Genomic DNA, 22,204 nt, shown 5'->3' on the forward strand with positions numbered 1-22,204 from the left:
CACTCCTCAAAGAGCAGTGGGATGCTGACCTCACTCCCTAGCCTGTAAAGGCTTCACATGAGGAAGGGAAGGTACACATTGCCCTGTCTCAGCAGGCCCACAACTTGTACACCTCTGCCACTGCCATTGGTCAGAACTACTTGTTGCTAGCACCACCACTACCAGGGACAGGACTGTCCCTGGCCACAGAGCCACTAACATCTCACTTCATCCAGCGACACAACTGAAAAAAACCCTTCTCCACGCTGGGTGCTGTTGGATGATTCCTCACAAAGGTGAGGTACTCTCTAATCTTTGGGAAGGAGAGAACTCAGTCACGTTCCTTTAGGAGACTCACAGCAATCTAACTCGGAAGCCTAGCTAGAAGACAGTCACCTCACCAACATCCCTGATGGAGTGCTGACTCCATCTTGCCTGGACCTTTACTTAAAGGTCCTGGTTTTGTTGAATTTATGCCATGTGGCATGCCACCCTTCTCTGTTCTTAATCTTTAACACCTACAGCCCCCTGGGCCAGGATTGCAGCCTTACCAGCAGACACGTCTTGGTAGTCAGAGCCCCAGAGTCTTCTGCTGTGACTGGATGTGAGGGATCAGCAGGACAGAGCAGCTGGAGCAGGAGAGTTGGATTTGGAGAGGAACTTGGTGCCTTTGCAGCATGTTTTGAGTGACCTGTAAGACTGCCAGGCCCCAGGTCACATATCCAGCTGCTTCAGGAGGTGGATCATGGCATACAGCATTTGCCCTTCCCCACCAAGTTATCCCTTTTCCAGTTCCAGCCTACCATGCCATCGCTTATACAGGACTGTCCCATGCTATACAGGAATGTCCCATCCGATTGACCTTCTCTGAAGCTTTTCTAATTCTAGTACAACCTTTCTGAGATGCAGAGACCAGAGCTGCACTCAAGGTGTAGGCAAACCTTGAATTTATGCAATGGCGTAATGAAGTCCTATATATTCTTTCCCAATCATTCCTAACATGTGATTTGCTTTTTTGACTGCTGCTGAGCACAATGCCTATTTGTTTCATGTAACCTCAGGGTCTCACTCATGAGTGGTACTAATTAGCTCAGAACCCATAATTTTATATATGAAGCTTGGAATGTGTTTCGTCTCTGTGCTATACTTGATTTATCGGCATTAAATTTCATCTGCCATGCAATTACTCAAACACTCCATCTTGTGAAGTTCTCCTGCAATTTTCTAGTCTGTTTTTGTCCTTGCTGCTTTGAATAACTTCATCTCATCAGCAAATCTTGCCATTTACTGCATATTTACAGTACTTCTGGGTCATTTATGAAAGTTACGCAGTCCAGGTTAATGTGGAACTCTGGTGGAGATCCTCCTCAGTTGAAAGAACTGACCATTTATCCCTACCTCTGTGTCTTATCTTTTAACAATAATATATCTGTACCAGAACCTTCCATATTTTTTTTAATTGACAACATTTCCTTGCAAAGGTTTTTGGAAATTCAGGTAGAATATATGCTGTGATATATATCACCATAATTTTCATGTCTTTCCAACCCTTCATAGAACCCAGAGAGGTTTCTAAGGCAGGATTCCCTTTTATGGGAGCAATGTTGACTAAGCACCTTTTACTTCTCCCAGCATCTGCTAATCCTCTCTTCTGTTATTTCTACTAATTTACTTGGAATAAACATCAGGCTTGGAGACTTACGGTTCCCCAGAACTCCACTGCAATCCCTTTTGCAGTCTGATATCAAGTTTAAGTAGGACGAGAGGAAATGGCCTCAAGCTGCATCAAGGGAGGTTTAGATTGGATATTAGGAAAAATTTCTTCAGCAGGAGAGTGGTCAAGCATTGGAACAGGCTGCCCAAAGAGGTGGTGGAGTCACCATCCCTGGAAGTGTTCCAAAAATGTGTAGACGTGGCACTTGGGGGCATGGTTTAGGAGGCATGGGGGTGTTGGGTTGACGGTTGGACTTGATGATCCTAGAGGTCTTTTCCAACCTTAATGTTTCTATGTTCTGAGTTTGCTGCTGTGAAGTCTTCAGATGCCGAGAAAAGTTTTGAGTGGGAGGTTACGCACTACCATAAGCAATTTGGCTTCTTCATTCATGAGCTTGATGAGACACTCAGGACCAGCCTGTTGGTTATTTTTATGGTTTACTCTGTTCACCTCCAACATAACTTCTTCTACAGTTGCTCTTATTTCAGACAGATCCTCTATGGAGTGCTGATCCTAAAAGGGGTTCTTCGGAAGGGAACCTTCCTGGTTTCTTCCAGAGGAAGTCTACTTTAATAAACCAGCAAGGCTCGCTTAAAAACTTCCTTCAACACCTTGCCTGAACTGTAGCTCACGCCATCCTAAGCATCCTGAAAATTCACAGCATGAATTGTCCACTGAAAAGACGCCACAAAGCTGACTGAAACTAAAAGCCTGGGTGCCTAGAAGTCGAGCCGCACACCTGCGGAGGACAGTGCTCGTTCCCGGCCCCGCGGAGGCCCCAGACGTGCCCTCGCCCCCCGCCCCCCGCCGGGCCCCGCTGCCTCACCGGGCGGCGCCGCAGGAGGGAAGCGGAGCTGGACAGCGGCCTCCCGCCCCGCCCCGCCCCGCCCCGCCTCACCGCGGCCGCCGCCCCTCCACGGCCACGTTGGGGCCCGGCGCCACCCGGGGGCAATATTCCGACGGCGCTTTCTTAATTGTTTTTTTTTTTTTTTTATAAATAACACGAGTGTTGGTTTGGGTTTGGGTTTTGTTTTGGTTATTTTCGTCTGTTAAACAGCAGCCCGCTGTCCGGCGGTGGCGCGGAGCTCAGCGTAGCGGTGCGGTGCGGTGCGGGAGGGTACCGCGGGGCCGCCCCAGGTGGCGGCGTGCTCCCCTCTCCACAACATGGCGGGCGCAGAGCCCTTCGCGGCGGTGCTGGCCGCCCTGCGCGGGTGCTACGCCGAGACCGCCCCGCTGGAGACCTTCATCCGGCGGCTGCGGGAGAGCGGTGCTGGGGAGGCCGAGGTGCTGCGGGGCGATGACGCCCCCTGCTACCGGACCTTCGTGGGCCAGTGCCTGGTGTGCGTCCCCCGCGGGGCCCGCGCCATCCCCCGGCCCTTCACCTTCCAGCAGGTAGGAGGAGGCAGGGGCGCGAGTGATGGCCCGCTCGCACCTGCGTCGGGCCCGGGGTGGCCGGAGCAGCGCAGACCCGGCCGAGGAGCGAACCCTGCCGGGGACGCGGCCGAGGCCCCCCTGGACCGGGGCTGGTGGCTTGGGGCTTCCCCGGCGGCTAGCGGGAGCAGCAGCCACCGCCGCCCGCCCGCCCGCCCATGGGGGCCGGGGCCGGGGCCGGGGAGAGGGCGCCCTGCGCCGCCGCCCGCCCTGGCGGGGTGGCAGCGCGCTTCCTGTCCTCCATGCCGGCGCGGGGGCGGCGGCCCTTCGCCCCTCGTGGCTGCGGGCGGCTGGGCCTCCCCGGCGGCCTCCTCGGCTGGCGGGGAGCGGTGGTGGTCCATCGCCTCCCCCCGCCTCACCTGGGGGGTAAGCGAGCAAAGCCTTGGTGCTAGCGGGTGGGTGGTAGGTGACGGGAGAGGTCTGGGCGCCTGGGGCTCTCTGACCCTCCGCTTGCCCTGTGAGGTGGGATTGAACAAACCAGACGCGACTGGAAACGAGAAACGCCGCTTTCCCACTCTGCGAGGGTAGAGAAGAGGGGGAAAGGCAGCTTGTGTGTCGGTGTTTAAGCAGAAGAAGCTTTTCAGCGAGGAAAGACTGCTTTTGTCTCCGAGCTACTGCATACCTGAGCAAAACCCAGCTATGGTAGGAGATGAACTTTGCAAGCTTGTTGAGTGGGCTTTAGAATTGTGAACTGAGTCGTTTCGTTGAACTTTTCTTTACGTGAAAGGAAATGGAGGCCTCAAGAAAATCAGCGTTCATTCCCTGGAGTTTAGAGCCTGCGTGAGCACGTATTTACGGGCAGAGTGACCTGGGGGCCTTGTAGTCCAGGTTGCTGAAGGAGCTGAGGGGAGTAGCGTAGGGTGTTTCCTGGGCATGAAAACCAGGATCAAAAGGGCGGACGTTAAAAAGACTTCCTTAAAGCTGTAGGCTCATGTTGCTGCATGTAAACATCTTGTGGTACTCTTGAAAATCTTCTTTTTTGGGTACGGCACTTGCAAATCCTTCATATCTCTTTGAAAGGGTTTGATTTTAAGCTGATGTCCAGGATGGTGTGTCTTGTATGTCTGTTTAAAGCGTATATTGTGGTTTATAGAAGAGTTGGTGATAAAAGCTAATTTTCTTTCTTTCTTTAGTTATCCAGCCAGAGTGAAGTCCTCATGAGAGTTGTTCAGAGACTGTGCAAAAAAAGAAAGAAGAATGTCCTCGCATATGGATACTCCTTACTGGATGAAAACAGCTCTCATTTCCAAATCATGCCGTCTTCAAATATATACAGCTACCTACCCAATACTGCAACAGAAACCATTCGTATCAGCGGCCTCTGGGAAACACTGCTGAGCAGGATAGGGGATGATGTGATGATGTATTTATTGGAACACTGTGCAATCTTTATGCTGGTTCCCCCTAGTAATTGTTACCAAGTTTGTGGGCAGCCAGTGTATGAACTTATTTCGCATAATGTAGACTCATCCCCGGTATTTGTTAAACAAAGGTTTTCAAAGCATAGACGTAGTAGCTTGCTTGACTATATGCAAAAAAGGCTTATGTTTCATAGACAGTATCTTTCAAAAGCACGTTGGTGGAAATGCAGGCAAGGACTTGAAGCAAATGTCTCCAGCATGGCAAATAAAAATAACAAGACACAAAGCTTAATGTCCAGTTCCCAGTATTCTGCAAAAGCTGTTTCTAAAGCAAGCAAAGAGATCAGAGTGGTAACTGAACATCTGGAAAAACAGAGTAGCTCCAGTTTATATTTGTCAGCTACGGCACCATCTTTAAAAAGGAAGTTTGATAGGGAACAACTTGAGATTCCAGCCAAGAGAGCAAAAGTAGAGGAGAAAGAGAGAGAGGAAAAGGCTTGTAATATCACTCCTGATGTAAACCAAAGTAGTTCCAAGAGATACAGAACTGGGTATGTAGCATCACATTCTGTAAGTCTCATTAAAGAAAAGCGCGTTTCTCAAAGAAGTAACAGTGATATGTCTGGTCCTTCTTTAGTTCACGCGTCTCATGACAGCAAGAAGTTCGTGGCAGGTGAAAGCTCTTCTCTGCGAGGAGTTCAGAGTGACAAACCTTTAAAGTCCAGCATTGAAATGCAAGCAGAATCCTATAGGAAAGGAGTAGAAATGCATATGTGTAAATCTCAGTTGGATTCTGTACAAATCAAACCCATGGAGGGTATTTCTTCAGAATGCAGAAAGCGGGAAAGTCCCCTAGCTCATTTGGCAAAGAAGTTACCAAACACGCTCTTGCGTTCTGCAGTGTACATTGACAGGAAGTTTCTTCTGTATTCCCGCAGGAGTTTCCAGGAATGTTTTCCTAAATCCTTTTTATTGAATCGCTTGCAGGGCTGTCAGGCAGGTGGAAGACGGCTTATAGAAACTATATTCTTAAGCCAAAATCTGTTGCAGCAAAAACACAGCCAAAGTCTGCCACATCACATCTGGAGAAAGAAGAGGTTGCCCAAACGCTACTGGCAAATGAGACCCACATTTCAGAAACTGTTAAAGAACCATGGAAAGTGCCCTTACTTAGTTCTCTTGAAAAAAAATTGCCCTGTCTGGATATCTGAAACCAGTGTGAGAAAAACTGAGCTGCCTTGTCAGGCAGCCTTGCCTGGGGAAGCAGAGGTTCACAAGCAAGCAGAACAGTTTGGGAAAGAGCCTGCTAAGTGTGTGACGAGCAGCAGATGTAAATCTGGTCATGCTGATGGTCCAGACAACTCAGGCACTCCTCTCGCAAAATCTGTGCACGGGGAGTCACAGAGTGAGGAGCAAAACCCAGGAGAGGTGTGTGATTCAGCCCTCGGGGAGCTCCTCAAGCAGCACAGCAGCCACTGGCAGGTGTACATCTTTGTGAGGGAGTGCCTGGAGCGGGTCATCCCTGCTGAGCTTTGGGGTTCAAACCATAACAAGTGTCGGTTCTTAAAAAATGTGAAAGCGTTCATTTCCATGGGGAAGTTTGGTAAGCTTTCATTGCAGGAGTTGATGTGGAAGATGAGAGTGAATGACTGCCTGTGGCTTCGTCTAGTCAAAGGTACTTATACTAAAGAACTTAAGTGGTGGGGGTGTCAGATGACTGGTGTTCACAGTTAAGGTGAGAAGGGGAGGGTATTGAAACACAGTTCAGAATGGTTGGGTTCATCAGTAATAACCATAGCTGAGAGAGCAAACCTAGCAGTGTTTGTAATTGGTGGTAGAAGAGCACTTAAGCCTGTCTTCCTTCCAAAACTTAAGTTTGTGTTGTTTTCATTCCTGCTTTTTGTATTTAGTAGGATGACATTTTCATAAACATTAATTCAGAGCCTGGGCCTTTCAACAAAACTCTTTACCTTCCACCCTCACCCTCCAAATTGCAGTGACTCTGAGAAGTCATTGAAGTATGACTTAAGCACGTAAGGAACAAATGTAGTCTGCCTGTTGGTTACTGTAAGCCTTCAGAAGGAACTAAAGGCAAATCAAGACACTTGTAGTAACGTGTTCCTCTGCTATGGGAGTGAACCTTCATCCCACAGCGTGGGTTTTTTCTTCCCCCCCTCACATCAGCCCTGTGAGAAAGACATGAGTGTGGGACCCATGCAATACAGGGGTTGCCCACCATCTGTCACCTTTCTGGAGCCCTTCTCTAGGAACAAGAGACCCTTACTGAGCACTGCCTCAGACTGTGTAGCTTGGAGGTGCCGAGGTCACCAGATTGAGTGGTCCCTGGCTGAAAGCCATTCTGACAGCATCAGCTGATTGTTCCAAATTCTATACAAATTCCTTTTGTTTAGTCCTTTTTCAGATGATGAAAGGTAAATCTTGGTTCCTTGAAGAAGTCTGTCTTCAGACACTATCCTAGGACTTAAGTCTAGGCTGAAGCTGTGGTTCTGTGGTTGATTGCTGTAGGATCTAATGCGTATTGTAATTTTTCTGTGCTTGCATTCTCCATCGATACAATGTGGATTGCACTTTCTTAACTGGTATGTTTGCAGTATTTATTCTTACCTGGTAATGTATTTGGATCCTACAGTAATGTGAGCTCAAAATGGTATTCCTTTTTAAAAGGTGCAGTAAGGTTCTGAAATTACTACAGGTTCTTTGTAATGTAAGAGGTGAATAAAAAGTCTAATGTTTGAGAACTGATGTCAAAATAGGGGAGGTTACACTTCCATAAGAAACTGTTAATTCTAGCAAGTTTCTTGATCCTTTATTCAGAAACTATGGCTCAAAAATATGCTTTTCAAAATGCTGAGGAGGTTAAATATTTTAAAAGGTTTTTATTGTAAAATATATGTTTGGTTCATAGTCATTTGGAACATGTTCACTTAAAACAAAAAAGTAATACCCTTTTATTCTCTGGCCTTATTCCAGGAAAAGCAACACATAGGCTTGATTTTACTTTTCATGAAACTACTCCCTTGTGCTTGAGGTTTAAACATACATGCTGTTGCTTTGCTGCACTGTAGGTGGGGGTTTTTTTTCTCCAAAACTAGTACTAGTGGTTTCTTGTCAGTTCCCTGAATTGTCGTCAGCACTTACATCTGTTGTCAAGAACTTAAAAAACAAATTATCTCGTTCCAGGGCAGCTGCTTAACAACGTCGTGATTTAATTTGTGTATTACAACTGCATATTGCAACTCTTCAGTTTGAGAATTTTCTAACAGTCATTGGAATTTTTCATTGATGTTACCTTCTGTTGAAGTGAATGATGTTTTGTCTCTTTATGGTAGTCTTTTCTTAGGTGCTGTAAATACGTGAAAATATCTCTGCCCTGAAGTTCACAAAACCCAAGCAGGGTAGAGAATTGGAAACTTATTTCCATTTTATGAGTTTTAGTTTTAAGCCTCAGCTCTGTTGTGTCAAAATTAAGTGTTTTTAACACATTTGTGCCATAATCATAATTTGTGCTGTGCAGCTAAACTAATATTTCTGTGTAATTTCTTTAAATTATCCTGTTGCATTTTGCAAAGTTCTACTCTTAAATTTAATTAGAAAAAATATTATTGGAAGTTGGCAGAAATTCAGTATTACAGCACAAGGTTTTGTTCCCTACTTGTTTACTCATACTTAGAGATCAATACAAACCTGTGTGGCCTTAAATTTGACAGTAGCTAGAAATGTTCTGGGTTCGTAATTTTTGTGCCATCTGACTATTATAAGTGCTGATGTACTTAGTTGGGGTGATTTTTTTTTTCCTATTTTTTGACCGCAGCTGTAAGTTCTATATAAGATGTCTGAAATCAAGCCTAACCGTTAAATTAATTTTTATGTAATTGGGGAATCAGAATATCATTCTTATCCCCAAGTTAGCCCAGTTTAATTCTGTTGTTTTTACAGTATGCCTAAGTATTTTCATTCTTTTGCCTTTTTTTTTTTAAAGAAGTTTTATATTATAGTAGGCTTATTTTCATTGTTCATTTCCTCTCACTATAATCTTGCCTTTGTGCATTAAAGACCTTGCACAATCAATGTTGGGGGAAGAAAGTAAGTCTTTGGGCTACTAATGGCATGTATTTGTGTCCTGTTAGTCAGTTCGTCACTGCAAATTAGTTTCTGTGTTTGTACTGTAAGCTTGGGTCATGTTATTTAATGCCAGTGAAAATTTAGAGCGGCATCTGTGCCATTGTTTTTATTTGCTTTTTTGTTTTTCCCATTAACCTCAAGCTAAGAAATGTCTGTTACGTGTGGGTTTTCTGTTTGTATGTTCTATTTTTTTTAACTAATACAAGTAGTTGATATTTACTATAACTACCTTTGATTGTTTATTGAAGGTGATCACTTTGTTCCTGCCTATGAACATTGTTTCCGTGAAGACCTTTTGGCTAAATTCCTATACTGGCTGATGGATACCTATGTTGTTGAGTTGCTCAGATCATTTTTCTATATCACCGAGACCATGTTCCAGAAAAACATGCTTTTCTACTACCGAAAATTTATTTGGGGCAAGTTACAGAACATTGGAATTAGGTAACATTAGAAAACTAATCAAACATAAATGGAATATGTGGCAATCTCATGTTTTGTAGTGTAAAGTTACAATTCTGCTTTCCTTTACTACCCATTTATCCTCCTTTTATTTTCTTAATTTCCCAAAAGAAAAAATCAACCTGTATAGTATGCGCAGCTTGTAAATTCAGAAATATTTTAGTGAGAAATTATTCAAATTTTGAGTCCTTTCTTATGAGAAGAGAAACCTTTGCAATAATAAAATCTGTTATGAAGAAGATTTTGTTTTGATAAGTCAAATTTTTATCCCTTTTAACAATGAGGAAAATATTGTGGTAGAATCCCAAAGTAACCTCGGGAAAGTTAATTTTAAAAATACTCAGTTTGCTTTAATTTCCTTAATAATAATTAAAAAAAAAAAAACCTGAACAAACAATCAAAAAAAAACTCTGCTGAAGTGCTGTAATACTCTATTCATAAATTCAGGCAGTGGGTTTGTTTTGTTTGTTTGGAGTTTTTTGGAAGGTTGAGGGTTTTAAAAGCTGCAGTTTCTTAGTGCAGCTGTGGAATTCCTGCTGGTTTTTGGTCTTAAAAATTCGTGCATGTATTTAAGTTACAACATTATTTAAGATAAAATTTTAAGCAATTTTGGGGTTTTCATTATAAATTTTTGGTATCCAAGAGAGCTTTGGAACTGTGCAAAGTGAGAATACTTGATGTCTTGTGTTTTAATGGCCATTTTATATGGTGAACCGGTTGTATTCAGTGTTCTGTTGGTCTGCAATGTTATATGTGTGATTATTTTTTTTCCCCTCCTGCCCTGCTCCTCCCTGATCTTAACATTGGTATCTCCTGTGCAGCTCTTATACATATGTGTTTGCACTTAATAGGGCCCTGGTTCTGTTTTGTCCAGAATACGCAATTTAAACAGCAGTAATAGAATATAATTTTCAATCTCACATATACTGTTTGTCTTGTCTTCAAACTAACAGCCTTAGTGTTGCAATTAGTGTTTTATGTAGTTTTAATGTATTTCAAAGGCTACTTTGTGGCAGAAAGTATCAAGTACTAATTTTTACATATTATATATAATGCTCTTTTTAGTAGGGATGTGATTAAAAGAAAACAAGTATTTTTGGTTTTAGCCTTTTTGTCCCCATTCCCAGTTTCCCAGAAGAACCCAATGTGTAAGGATGTCGTGGTTTAACCTGGCAGGCAGGTGAACACCACACAGCCGTACGCTCATTCCCCTGCAGTGGGATGGGAGAGAGAACTGGAAAGAGGGTAAAACTCATGGGTTGAGATAAAGACAATTTAATAAGGTAGAAAAGAGAGGGAAACTAATGATAAAAGAATATAGAAAGCAAGTGATGCATAGTGCAGTTGCTTACCATCCACTGACTGATGCCCAGCCAGTTCCTGAGCAGCAGCCCTGCCCCCCTCCCCGGCCAACCTCCCCAGTTCTTTGTTCAGCATGACGTCATATGGTATGGAATATCACTTTGGCCAGTTGGGATCAGCTGTCCTGGCTGTGTCCCCTCCCATTTCTTGTGCATCCCCAGCCTGCTAGCTCACAGGGCAGTATGAGAAGCTGAAAAGTCCTTGACTTAGTGTAAGCACTGCTCAGCAACAACTAAAACATCATTTTGTTATCAACATTATTCTCGTCCTAAATCCAAAACGCGGCACTATATCAGCTACTAGGAAGAAAATTAACTCTGTCACAGCTGAAACTAGGACAAAGGACAAGGTGCTCTGAAACCAGAAGACCCTAATCTGGGCTGTTTCTTCTGATTTACTCCCCACGTATTACCCCACCGTGCAGGAAGCGCCTTCTCATCTTTGGCTCAGGAAGTCCCTGAACTGCAGATTACTGAAAATTGGGGAAGCATCCCAAGGAAGTACTGCCGCATGTTTGCCAAGGGCATGTTGTAAGAACACGGCATTTGCTGTTGGCTACAGGATATGTAGCTATGTGGACTCTTAGTCTCATCCCAGCAGCTTCACTTAAGCTTCACTCGCAAGACTAGGGCTTTCAGCACTACTTTTTTGAGTGTGGAGTGTAATATGAGGTCTCCTACTAATCCATATTACTGCATTCATGCAGGTGGCAAGCTGCCTACTTCAGGAGAGAAATTGGGGTTTAGAGATATTGGGAAGGAAACAGCTGTTTAGGGTTGCCTTGGCCATTTTGAAGCTCTCCAGGCACTACCCTCTCTTAACCAGCCAGTGTTTTCAGGTACTGTTGGTGAATTGGTACCAAAGGCTGTTGAGCTGCTTCCATCTTCCTTGGAGGAAGAGTATCTGGTGGCCTCAGTTGTTTCCCTAATGGCTGTTCTGTGGCTGTCCTGGTTTTTTTTCCGCTCAGCTGGAGCTGCTCATGGTGATTACTCTGAGCTGGCTTGCAGGAAGGTGTTCACAGCCAAGCATAGCTGCTGATGCTTTTCCAGTTCTTTTGCATCCTCCTTTGGGAGGAAGAGAATGGATGGAACAGGCTAGACTGAGTGGACCTGGACTTTACTCATGAGTTTGCCCTTGTACTGCACTCTCATCAGGGAGTAAATCCCCATCCTGAAGGACTGTCTGTATGAGCAGATCTTCCTATGTGGAATCCCACTCAAGGATACAGACTGTGGTTCTCAGAAGGGACCTGAATCTGTATGCTTGTCTTGCTGTGTGGGTGGAGGTGAGAGTGTGCTGGTCATTTTGCACACAGGCAACTTTCTGTTAATTTTTGAAGCTATACCAAATGTCATGCCCCAAAATAAAAACAATGCTTATTAAGAAAAATTCAGTATTTCATGATACAGTTGCTTCAAGTTACACGGCTCAGGGAATGCAAAAATTATGTTTTAAAAATAATGTACCCAATGTTGTGGTGACAGCACCTGTTTTCCTAAGGACCGCACCCTCCCCGCCCTTGCCACACATATTGGCTGCTGAGGATTGAAAATGCTGCTGAATCTCACCCATCAGATTGTGGTGAGATGTCAAAAGACAGCAGGACCATCCACTCCACTTCCTCCAAGTTCCAGTGCGTAACAGCACCATGATTGTACAAATGAGAGTAGGATGGTTCAGTGGCCACTTGATTAGCGCATTGCCAAAATCATTAGCACTGCTATAAATGCCATGAAATAAGCAATGAATGTTGTGGCAGGCAAAATGACATCTGATTCTACAGAGGTAGTAACAATGAAGGTCTGCCAATAATTGGCCTTTGTCTTTACCTCCAGAGGAAGTATCTTTTTTTAATATATAGTGGTTGGTTTTTTTGGTTTTTCTCCCTTCAGTCTTAAATGTGAACTGCAAAGCGATGGAGATTTGATCATTTGGTTGTTTCTGTTAAACTGGAGCTCTCTGTTTTATCTTAGTGTTCTAGCTAATGCTGTAGTACATGATGAAGTCTTACGGGCTCAGGAAAGAATTTTAAGTCACAATGAATAATAGTGATCTCTAGCTGTGGAAAAGTGATCTCCTGTCCATTCTGCTTTACTTCGGGCTACATCCGTACCAGGGATTTAATTCCCAAGTTTGAATACAAATCCTCAAAACACGTGCTTGGTAATAGGTCAACTTGCCAGCCCTGGATGCCTGTCTACCTTCTTGGTGTCACGTGCTGTCTCGCTCGGACACCGATGGTCCCAAGCAGCTGCATGATTAGCTTGTATGGGAGTTGTGTTGGCAAACAGAAGGGAAGTATTTGTGTGCCTCTCACCTGCGTGCTTAGCTTCTCAGGTGTCTCCTAGAGCATGCTTATCAGGTTTCCACCAACTGTCCACTGCCTTTTGTGGTAGTGTGGCCTCCTTTTGCTAAACCAGCCTGTTGGTTGGTGTGGGGTGAGAAAATTCTGCATGCATGTTTGTATTTGCATCCCCTATCTGCAGGGATTTGAATTGCTTCGCCTCACTTCCCAGGGGAGTATCCTAACCGCTCAGCTGTAGAGCTGTTTGGAATGGCACATTTTGTCCTTCTGAAGAAGTGCAGGAGATTGATCCAGGTCTTTTACTTTACCAATAGGCCACTTTAACAATACAATCTAATGTAAAACCAAGGGCTTTTGTACCACCTCCTTTTCCTGCCTCGTTGCATGGGAAAGTATTGATTTGGTCTAAACTACACTGAACTGTAAATCCTGAGGGGTGTGTCTCAGGCAAAAATACACTTCCCAGTAAGATGGGCTTATGGAACTCAGAATCTGTGACTTGGGAGCTTTCCATTCTTCATTATTCTCTGCTGTTCACTTTAGCTGACACTTGAGCAGCAGATAGGTTCTTTTGAATTATGTTACTGATTACCTAAATGCTCTTATGTTGTATATGTATCCTAGTATCTCGGTTCACTGTTACTTTTAATAAGTAATAGGTCCCCTAAATGTTGGGAGTAGAACAGCCCACTACAGTGTGTAAGTCCTTCCCTGGATCTTTCTTAAGATAGTTTTCATAAGGCTCTATGCGACTTTGTTCATGTATTTTAAGCTTCTGAAACCAGGAGAAATGTCCATCTTCTTGTTGTCTTGCATAAAAAGTATTCCTTAATGTTCAAATGTACTCAATTGGTGCTTAAATTTTAATTTGTGTTAATTAAGATTTTTTTAAACTATCTTAATTTGCATCAAGCAGAAATGTGTACTCTCTCATTATTGTATTACATTGCCGTTAAGATACTGTGAAATAGTTCTGAAATTCAGATTTCCATGTCGCTTTCTGCAGAGGTTAGTATTTGTAATTATCTTCTTAGTAAAACATTTGTCTTTGGTTATAAAGAAATTAAATGTTTTAACTTACTGCCTTTCCTGTTGCTTACACTAAATTTTTATTTGTATTTTAGAAACCATTTTGCCAAAGTACATCTACGTGCTTTATCTTCAGAGGAGATCAAAGCTGTCCATCAAAAAAAAAATGTTCCTATGGCATTAAAGCTCCGGTTCATTCCCAAAGCGAATGGGTTAAGACCCATAGTAAAAGTGAGCGGTGTTGTTGAAGCACAAGCATTCAGCAGGGAAAGCAGAGAAAAGAAGGTTTTTATTTTCTTTATTGTTTTATGTGTGTTTGGTATAGGCAGCTAATAAAGTGAGTGAGGGTTTTTTTATGTTATATAAAACTAATTTTAACATGGTGAACTGAACATTCAAATCAGAATGACTGAATGGGTCTACCTGTGGCAACGTAGCTTCTCCTTTCCCAGTGCTTAATTACCATTAGCCGCCAATTCCAGAATCACGTACTTGTTTGCAAGCCTGTCTTTAGGAAATTACTCTAACAGAATGGCATGGCCTGTCAAGTAATCATGTTTTCGTTCTCTTCTCTTTCCATCCACCCTTCCCCCCAGGCTTGCCAACTGTGTCTGGTTGTGGTGGGCGTTGGCCATCTGTGGGAGCAGAAGGACAGAAATCTGAAAAATACTCAGTATTTTGAACTAGTATGTCGTATTTGTTTGGCACACCAGAGGGTGAGGGATGGATGAGTCCAGCCTGGGATTTACCTGAATATACTGATTGTGCATGTTGATCGGCTAGTTGGCTGTGGTGACAGGTCAACCCAGGGGGCTGAACAGTGGTGAATTGGGTGTGTTACAGAAGGAGGTCTAAGAAGGGCGAGGAAGCTGGACCAAGCATAGTAGGGAGATAGGAAGGAAGCTGGGAATTACTGCAGTGTGAGAATGGAGACAGAGCACGTAGTGCACACAGTGATCTATTTAACAGGCCAATTAATCAGAAGACATAGTGGGAACCCAGTTTCATTATCTTGCATGACTCTATTGTTTTTCCTTAAGGCTGAGTCCTGTTTAGTGCACAAGATTAAATGTTTCCCATATGTGTGAGACATCAATAACTTCTTAGTACTTGCTATTCAGTATGTGATCCCAGACCAGATTTACAGGGCTAAAAGCTGTTCTGAAGTGTTATTTCTTCATAGTCTTTCTGTGACAGTCAGATTTGAGAGTATGCACACAGTTAATTTGGAAATGGCTGCAGTGCTGTAAAGCTGCTAATGCTCCTGTAACAGATCTGGCATAAAGGATGACATGAGCATACTGAAGAAGAAGAAGAAGGTTCAAAGTTGTGGTAGCTGGTCAAGCGATTTGAGCTAACCTGGCTGTCGTGGAGCTGAGAGGGAATATCTGTGTCTACTGAAAAGTGGGAGCAATAGACTCCTGTTGGAGAGTGCTGACAAATAGCTGAGGCCACTAAGGTTTTCAGCTTTTAGACAGACCTCATCTGTCTAAACTAATCACACAGCATAGCTAATGATTTTCATAAATCCATGAAAGAGAAGGTGGTAGTAGTGTTACCTCTCTTCTCAGATAGTAGACTGAGATGGAGAAAAGTGTCTAGTGCAAAACGTTCATCTTATTCATCAGTTTAGGGCTTCCAATGTAACAGAAGTGATGTAGTCCTCCCCCCACCCCAGACTTGCATGGCTACTCAGCTTTGTTTCTGTCATTGCCTTTTATCCTGCACTCTGTCCTAGTTTTTCACCTTGTACCATATCCAGCTTGTCTCTGCTCTCCACTTTCCTCCTAGTATTTAAATTGTAGGAGGAGGACGATTTTCCAGGTATTTTTCTGTCTGATAATATTACAGTTTTTGGAATTTGGAAGCTAGTTTGGAATTGTAGGGCTAGCCTTGGCCAGCTCAGCGCTGGACCGTATCCATGTGAATTGCCAGAGATAATCTCCCAGATATCCAGCAAACCAACTTCTGATTCTTGGGCAACTCCCAAACCTTGCTGCAAAATACATGGTGGAATGAGTCCAGTTCTGTGAATTTATCTTCAAATCAGTGTAGATTTTGTTTTGTTTCAAAGGTTTTACATGTTTGCTTTACATCTTTCTTCCTTTTTCATTTGAAACTTTTTTTTTTAATGGGAAGCTCAAGGCACTGGGAGGCAGCAGGGTTCTAAAAGATCTGATTTGTCTGAGAGCTTGTAGTCTCTTACTGCATTCTGCAGAGATTCCAGCAGATCTTTAGGTTTTGCAAAAATGTTTGTGGATTAGACCTGTTCTGGGGAATTAAGAGGCTCAAGGGAATTCCTTCTGACATGAAAATAAGGAGTTACTGTGACTATTGCAGCTCCAGGTCTCTCAGGTGTAGTTCAAACTGGGTTGGAAGATAGTCTCAGTTTTCTTTTATTGACTCACCTGCTAACACCCGTAATGGCCATCAGCTTTGTGAAAAGGTGAAGGTGTGCTTTTTGTGAAAAAGCAACCATCCTGGGATATGCTCATTAAGAAGGAAAGGAGGAACTTTTCTACTGACGATTACTTTGATTTTGCTGCTTTGCTTTACCTTTGAGCTACATCTCTATCCTTTTGACTGTTTTTCTTAGGAACTTGGCCTATAATAGAAAAGATACAGCTGCAGTAATTCAGGAAAGCGTCTTAATTTTCAGAATTCTTTGTTTTATAAACTAGTCAAAACCAAAGATCCTAAGAAAAGTTAATGGCCATATGGGTGTTAGCAGGTGAGCCAATAAAAGAAAATTGAGACAGGCTTCAAAGCCAGTTTGGCTAATCAGCCAGTGAATGAACACGCTTACCCTATATAAAACAGTGAAGTTTGATCAAGTTGTTCTGGAGACGGTGGCAGTGAGTACACTAAACATTTTTGGTGTGCTTTAGTTCTGCTAGCATTCACTGAAACCTGTAATTGATTTTTTCAGTGCAAAAATAAATGTTTCCAGATGAATTGGAACACTTCCGTAATTAGTAGTTTCAGTGTATCCAGATCATGATCACAATACTACCATTGAGAGTAAGAAACCCTTTTATGTTCTGTGTATACATTTTGAAGGATATCTCTGAAGTTCTAAACTGATTCATAAGTATGCTACGTGTGCAGTTTGTTTACTTTCTTCAATAGTATGGCTTGCCCTTCTAACATTCTTTTGTTGCCAGGTCTGTCAATATTTTTTTTTCCTTAAAGTGTTTACAGAGCTAATCAGCCTGCACGACTTCACTGCCGCTCTGGTGTACTTTACTATTCCCATAGCTGAGAGTTAAATCTTTGCTAACGTGCCATAAAGTACCTGCAGAGGCTCGAATGATGGTACAGCTGGAGTTAGCCTGAAGTCTTGGGGCACGTGTTCTTTTTGCTGTTCTTGTTGCAGTGATAATCTCCGGCAGAGAGAATGACTAATGCTTAAGAAGTTACCTTCTAATCGGCGGCAGTTTTATTTGCTGGAGTCCATCTCTATATCTCCTTAACTGTTAGACCTTGATTTCCGAAAGTTAAGTACAGAAAAAGCCATTTTCCAGAGGATTTAAATGTATTTAAAAAAAAAATCTCTGAGGCTGTCTTGTCACTTCGAAGTAGTTACTACAGCTCTATTCAGGCTTTCTGAAAACTGCAGTTGACCAAAATAATATAGTAAACATTTGATTTTAATCTCATATTTCATCTAAAAATAAAATGTGTGTATTGCACAGAATTTAATATGTTTTCAGCATACTTTAAGGTGATTCTCTTTGGTCTCTTTTAGATGCATCACTACAACACTCGACTGAAAAATCTATTTAGTGTGTTAAATTATGAACGGACTATAAACACCAGTTTTATCGGCTCTTCAGTGTTTGGGAAAGATGATATCTACAAGACATGGAAGAAGTTTGTTACAAAGGTTCTTGAATCAGATGGTGAAATTCCTCATTTCTACTGTGTAAAGGTACGTGGTTTTAATTACATATTCAAACTAAGTTTTCAAAGTCAGCCTGTGCAGATACTTCTATAGCTGTAATAGCTGTGATCTGAGTGCATAATTGTTTCTTTTTCAAAATAAACTTTTGTGCATACCTAACAACAGATTCTGGTTGGTTTTTTGGGGTGGGGGGGTTGGTTGTTCTTTGAGAGGATGGTGTCCCTGCAGTAGTGCTTCCTTCACTTGGATATTTTTCTGTCTGTCTTTCTGTCATGTAGCAGCTCTTCTGCACATGCACTGGATTTTTGCAGTTACTTGGGTATAAAAATGGGACAAAGATATAAACTCAGATATGGTTTTAGGGCCATATCCCCAAAGGAAAACCAGGAAAAACTTGCTATGAGCACTTGGATAAATTCAGCATCCTGTTAAAGACAGGTCTCTTCTATCTCAGTACAGTTAGTTTCTGTCGAAAATGAACACTTGAACTCTAGTGTCTCTCCAACAAGTTTCTTCTCCCACTTGAAAAAAAAATGTGTCCTTGTTGTATTCGGCTATTTGAAGGAGTTTCTTCTTAACACTTGTTTTTCAGTTATGTCTAGCAGGCAACTTTTTGTGTTTGAGCTCAGTTCGTAGCTTTGAACTGGGCGATCTATACAGAAGTTTGTAAATTACACAGATTTATATATATATTATAGTGGGGCTTCTCTCCTTGTTGGTTGTAGTTCTGTCCTGAAATTACTCTCAGCGATTGTCTTATTATCTTTCAAGCAAAATAATCATGTCATTGACATAGTTCTCCTAAGATTATTGCTTCTTCAGAAGGTTTTGAATTTTGGCTATGACAAGTAAAAGCAGAGGTAAGATTGCAATATGAGGGTTAGGAAAGGTAAAACATCTAGGTTTACAGCTTTCCAAAAGCCTAAGATGTCACCTCCATGATCGTATGGAGAGGAAGGTTTCTTTAAATATTTAAACATATAAAAATATCACCAGTAAACTTTAGTTAAATGATTTAAGGTTGAGCGTTAGATTTAAGGTTGCATATGATATCATCTTCTGCTAATAACAAAAATTGTGCGAAAACTGATGGTTTGGTTATCTCTTGTAAGGGAAAACTCACTGATGAGCAAGAAAAGGTTTTTGCAGGTAAGCAGTGGGGTTTGGTTTTGTTTTGTTACAAATTTGGACTGAAAGATGCAGTAATTTCACTCCTATGTGATATATCCTTCAGCCTTGTTTACATACTACAACAGTACTTCTTTCATACTACCACAGTGTTTATAGTGATATTGATGAATACATAATGGAAGATATTTTGTCTATTTCAGGCTGATGTGTCCAGGGCTTATGATACCATTCCTCACAATAAGCTTGTGGAAGTGATTTCACGGATATTAAACCCTGAGAAAAGAACTGTCTACTGCATACGGCGCTATGCTGTGATTATGATTACCACAAGTGGAAAAGCCCGGAGGTTATATAGGAGACATGTATGACTTGCTGATTTCTTCTATTTGCTGCTGTAGATGTATTTTGGCCACGGAATGTTTTTGTTTATAGCTCTTTTTAGTCACAGTTTGAATTAGGCAATTACTTCATCAACCCTTTTTTAGTAGTGTGGTTATTTTCCAGAGGTAGCAAAGCTTCTTTTTACTCTTTACTTTTTACACTTTTTACTCAATGTTAGTGAGAATAAAGATACATGTGTTGTGGAAATAGAGATACGTGAGGGAGATATTTCATTTTAAAAATAGCAAAATTGTTGGATAAAAATAATGCAATAAGGCTGGCCCTTTGACCTTCACTGAATAAAAGTCTGGTACTGAATTTTCTATTGTTTTTGTCATTTATTTCTTTACACTCAATATACAGGTTTCTACTTTCAAGGATTTTATGCCAGATATGAAGCAGTTTGTGTCCCAGCTTCAGGAGAACGCCTCGTTGCAAAATGCAATAATAGTTGAACAGGTAACTATTAGGAGGCTTCTTTTCAACTGAAAAAGAAAGCTACAGAAGAATTGGAGGAAGATGGTTTTTTTTCATTGAATGTACATATTATGTGGTGACACCACCTCTCTTCTAGTTTCCCAGCACCTTCCATAAAAAGATTTTTGTCATCTTTTCTTTGATGTTTGTAACAGGCTCTCCATGTTCAGTGGAAGGAGTGCACCGGGCAAGAAACCTGACAAAATGTCCATCTAGACTTTTCCCAGATTTTCTCATTGTTGTCTCAAACTTTGATTTTAACCAGTGTTTTCTTTTTCCTTTCCTAATTTCATTGTTGTTTGCAACAGTTCTCAAGTGAGCAATTAACTATCTAGTAAAGAAGGGCTTTAACACTTGCAATGTCCAAAACATACAGAGGGAAGAATGAACAAAACGTATTCTGAGCTAAGTAGCTAAGGAAATAGCTGTGGCATCTTGAATAGCAAGCTGCATGGAATGGGAAAATGACTTTAAAAAAAACCCAAAACCAAAACAAAAACCCAAACATTATTTTAATGACTACCTGCCAACATTGATAAGAATGAACTCTTCTTTGTAAGAGTTAAAATGCAACACAAAACAAGATTAACTAAGGTGTTTTTTGTTTAAAGAGATTTCTCACTTTCAGTGAATTAAAGTATGGTTAAAATTACATATATTTACTCCAGCTGATGCTTTGTTACAAGAAGGAAGCATCCTTGTTGTTTTAATTCTTGTGCTGCTGAGAACTCTACTAGTTCCAAATGTTTGTTCTCAAGACTTCCTTGTGTGCAAGGAGCATGACAGAGAAAGACACCAAGTAGATGATAATGCTCAATTAGTTTCTTAATACATTTCATTGCTTGGCATCATGGTGTTCCATGATAACAACCTACAAGATTCCCGAGCACCAGGTGACCCTACAGGTATTTTCTCACAGGCTACTTCCTCTTTAAATTTTTTTTTATAAACTTGCCAGTGGAAAATTTTGACACAGGGTAATTTATGCTTTAACATACAAGTCAGATGATCTGGTATATCTGGACATAGGAGTAGAATATGCAGTGCAGGTGGTGCACAATTGCCAGGTCATAGGAAGTGCAAAGAGCCTAATGTTTACGTGGATGAAAATGAAAACTAGCTGGACCTATGATGATGGATATGTAGGTTTTGTTTTGGGGTTGGTTTGTTTGTTTTTTCCAATGGGCACCTGATTTAGATAACTATGCTAGATAATACAAGAACAGCAGCATTCTATTTCAAAATATTTTAAATTTGAAAATAATTTCTGTGTGTGTATCATTACTCAAAAAAAAAAAAAAAAGTATTCTGAGAAAAGGATCATGTCAGCCTGGGTGTCTGTACCACAGGTTCATCACATTAGATTTTCAATACAAATAACCATGATTTCACAAGGCTTTATCAAAGGCTGGTTGCATTTGTCTGATGTCTAGTCTATGCAAATAGGAAGTAATTTTGCTGTAGTTCTCATAAAGTCATTGTTAAAGGGATTTAAACTGCTCTTAAATGAATGTTTTATTACACAATTTTTAATACAAAAAGCTTTGTAAATACTGAGTGCTCAGTCACACATGAAATACGTGGCAAAGAATACGTTTTGTAGCAGAACTGGCAAGTGGGTGTGCCTATACTTTGGGAATCATGAAGAACATGACAGTTACAGAAATAGTCCTGCAGGATAGAAAGTGGCCAAAAGACCAAGGTCTCATATGTTGTAATAATCCAATATAATATACCAGCACTTTAAAAAGTGCTTTTAGATGTGTTATCTGACTATTTTCCCATGTAAACCCAACAAAAACTGCTTTTCTCCTAAAGCAAGGCTAAAAAAGAACTGTACCATTCACTTGTTGATAGTGAGCAGCTTTTTAGTGCTTTTATTCAGATCTCGGTTTTAGGTGGGTTTTTTCCTCACTGTAGGGGTTTGAAGTGCTACAGTCTAACTTTTCATAAAGGTTTCTGTGTATCTTTCACATTTATATTGCATTTTTAGTTTTCAGTACATTCCTAAAGTAAAAATCTTGTTTTGTTTTGTCCCATTTCTAGAGCTTAACTTTCAATGAGACAAGTTCCACCCTGTTTACTTTTTTTCTTCAAATGATACATAACAACATCCTGGAGATTGGGAGCAGGTAAAAAAAGTAGTTTTTCTTTGTACAGTGTGTTTGGGTTTTTTGGTTGGTTATTTTTTTCTGTTAAGCAGGATACTTTTAATTGGATCGGGAGATTTTTGATAGCTGTCTCCTAAAGATTTTTATTTCATGTTAATTTGAAATCTGTTTATCAGTTTAAGCTCCATAAAAGCATGAAGAATTTGGAATCAAATTTATATTTGAATAAAATTTCTCTTTCCCACCTGGATGATGTTAACTATACACAGAATGTGTTATTCTATAAATATGTACACTTCTCTTAAAAAGAAAAATACTTTAAAATGTTGGGATCCATAGCGGTGAACAAAAGCAAGGTAACATTGAAGCAATCATGCAAAAGCCTTGTTAGTCGTTTCCCTATTGTGCAAAATT

The 22,204-nt window shown here is 41.4% G+C and overlaps 1 protein-coding gene across 2 annotated transcripts in view; it reads left to right on the top strand.

Annotated features, from left to right (window-relative positions):
* Positions 1-2,497: 2,497 nt before the first annotated feature.
* Positions 2,498-22,204, top strand: part of TERT (telomerase reverse transcriptase) — a 33,905-nt gene continuing 14,198 nt past the window's right edge. Inside the window, exons 1-9 of one of the 2 annotated variants that reach the window (XM_064443224.1) lie at positions 2,498-3,085; positions 4,258-6,160; positions 8,877-9,072; positions 13,882-14,071; positions 14,383-14,472; positions 17,535-17,717; positions 19,022-19,183; positions 19,566-19,661; positions 21,726-21,811. In XM_064443224.1, coding sequence (XP_064299294.1) covers positions 2,858-3,085; positions 4,258-6,160; positions 8,877-9,072; positions 13,882-14,071; positions 14,383-14,472; positions 17,535-17,717; positions 19,022-19,183; positions 19,566-19,661; positions 21,726-21,811 — 3,134 coding nt within the window. In that variant the 5' untranslated portion in view covers positions 2,498-2,857. The remainder of the gene's footprint in view (positions 3,086-4,257; positions 6,161-8,876; positions 9,073-13,881; positions 14,072-14,382; positions 14,473-17,534; positions 17,718-19,021; positions 19,184-19,565; positions 19,662-21,725; positions 21,812-22,204) is intronic. The other variant, XM_064443225.1, reaches the window with a different exon arrangement.

This window comes from Phalacrocorax carbo, chromosome 2 (assembly GCF_963921805.1).
Source record: "Phalacrocorax carbo chromosome 2, bPhaCar2.1, whole genome shotgun sequence".
In the NCBI taxonomy this organism is placed as follows: Eukaryota; Metazoa; Chordata; class Aves; order Suliformes; family Phalacrocoracidae; genus Phalacrocorax; species Phalacrocorax carbo.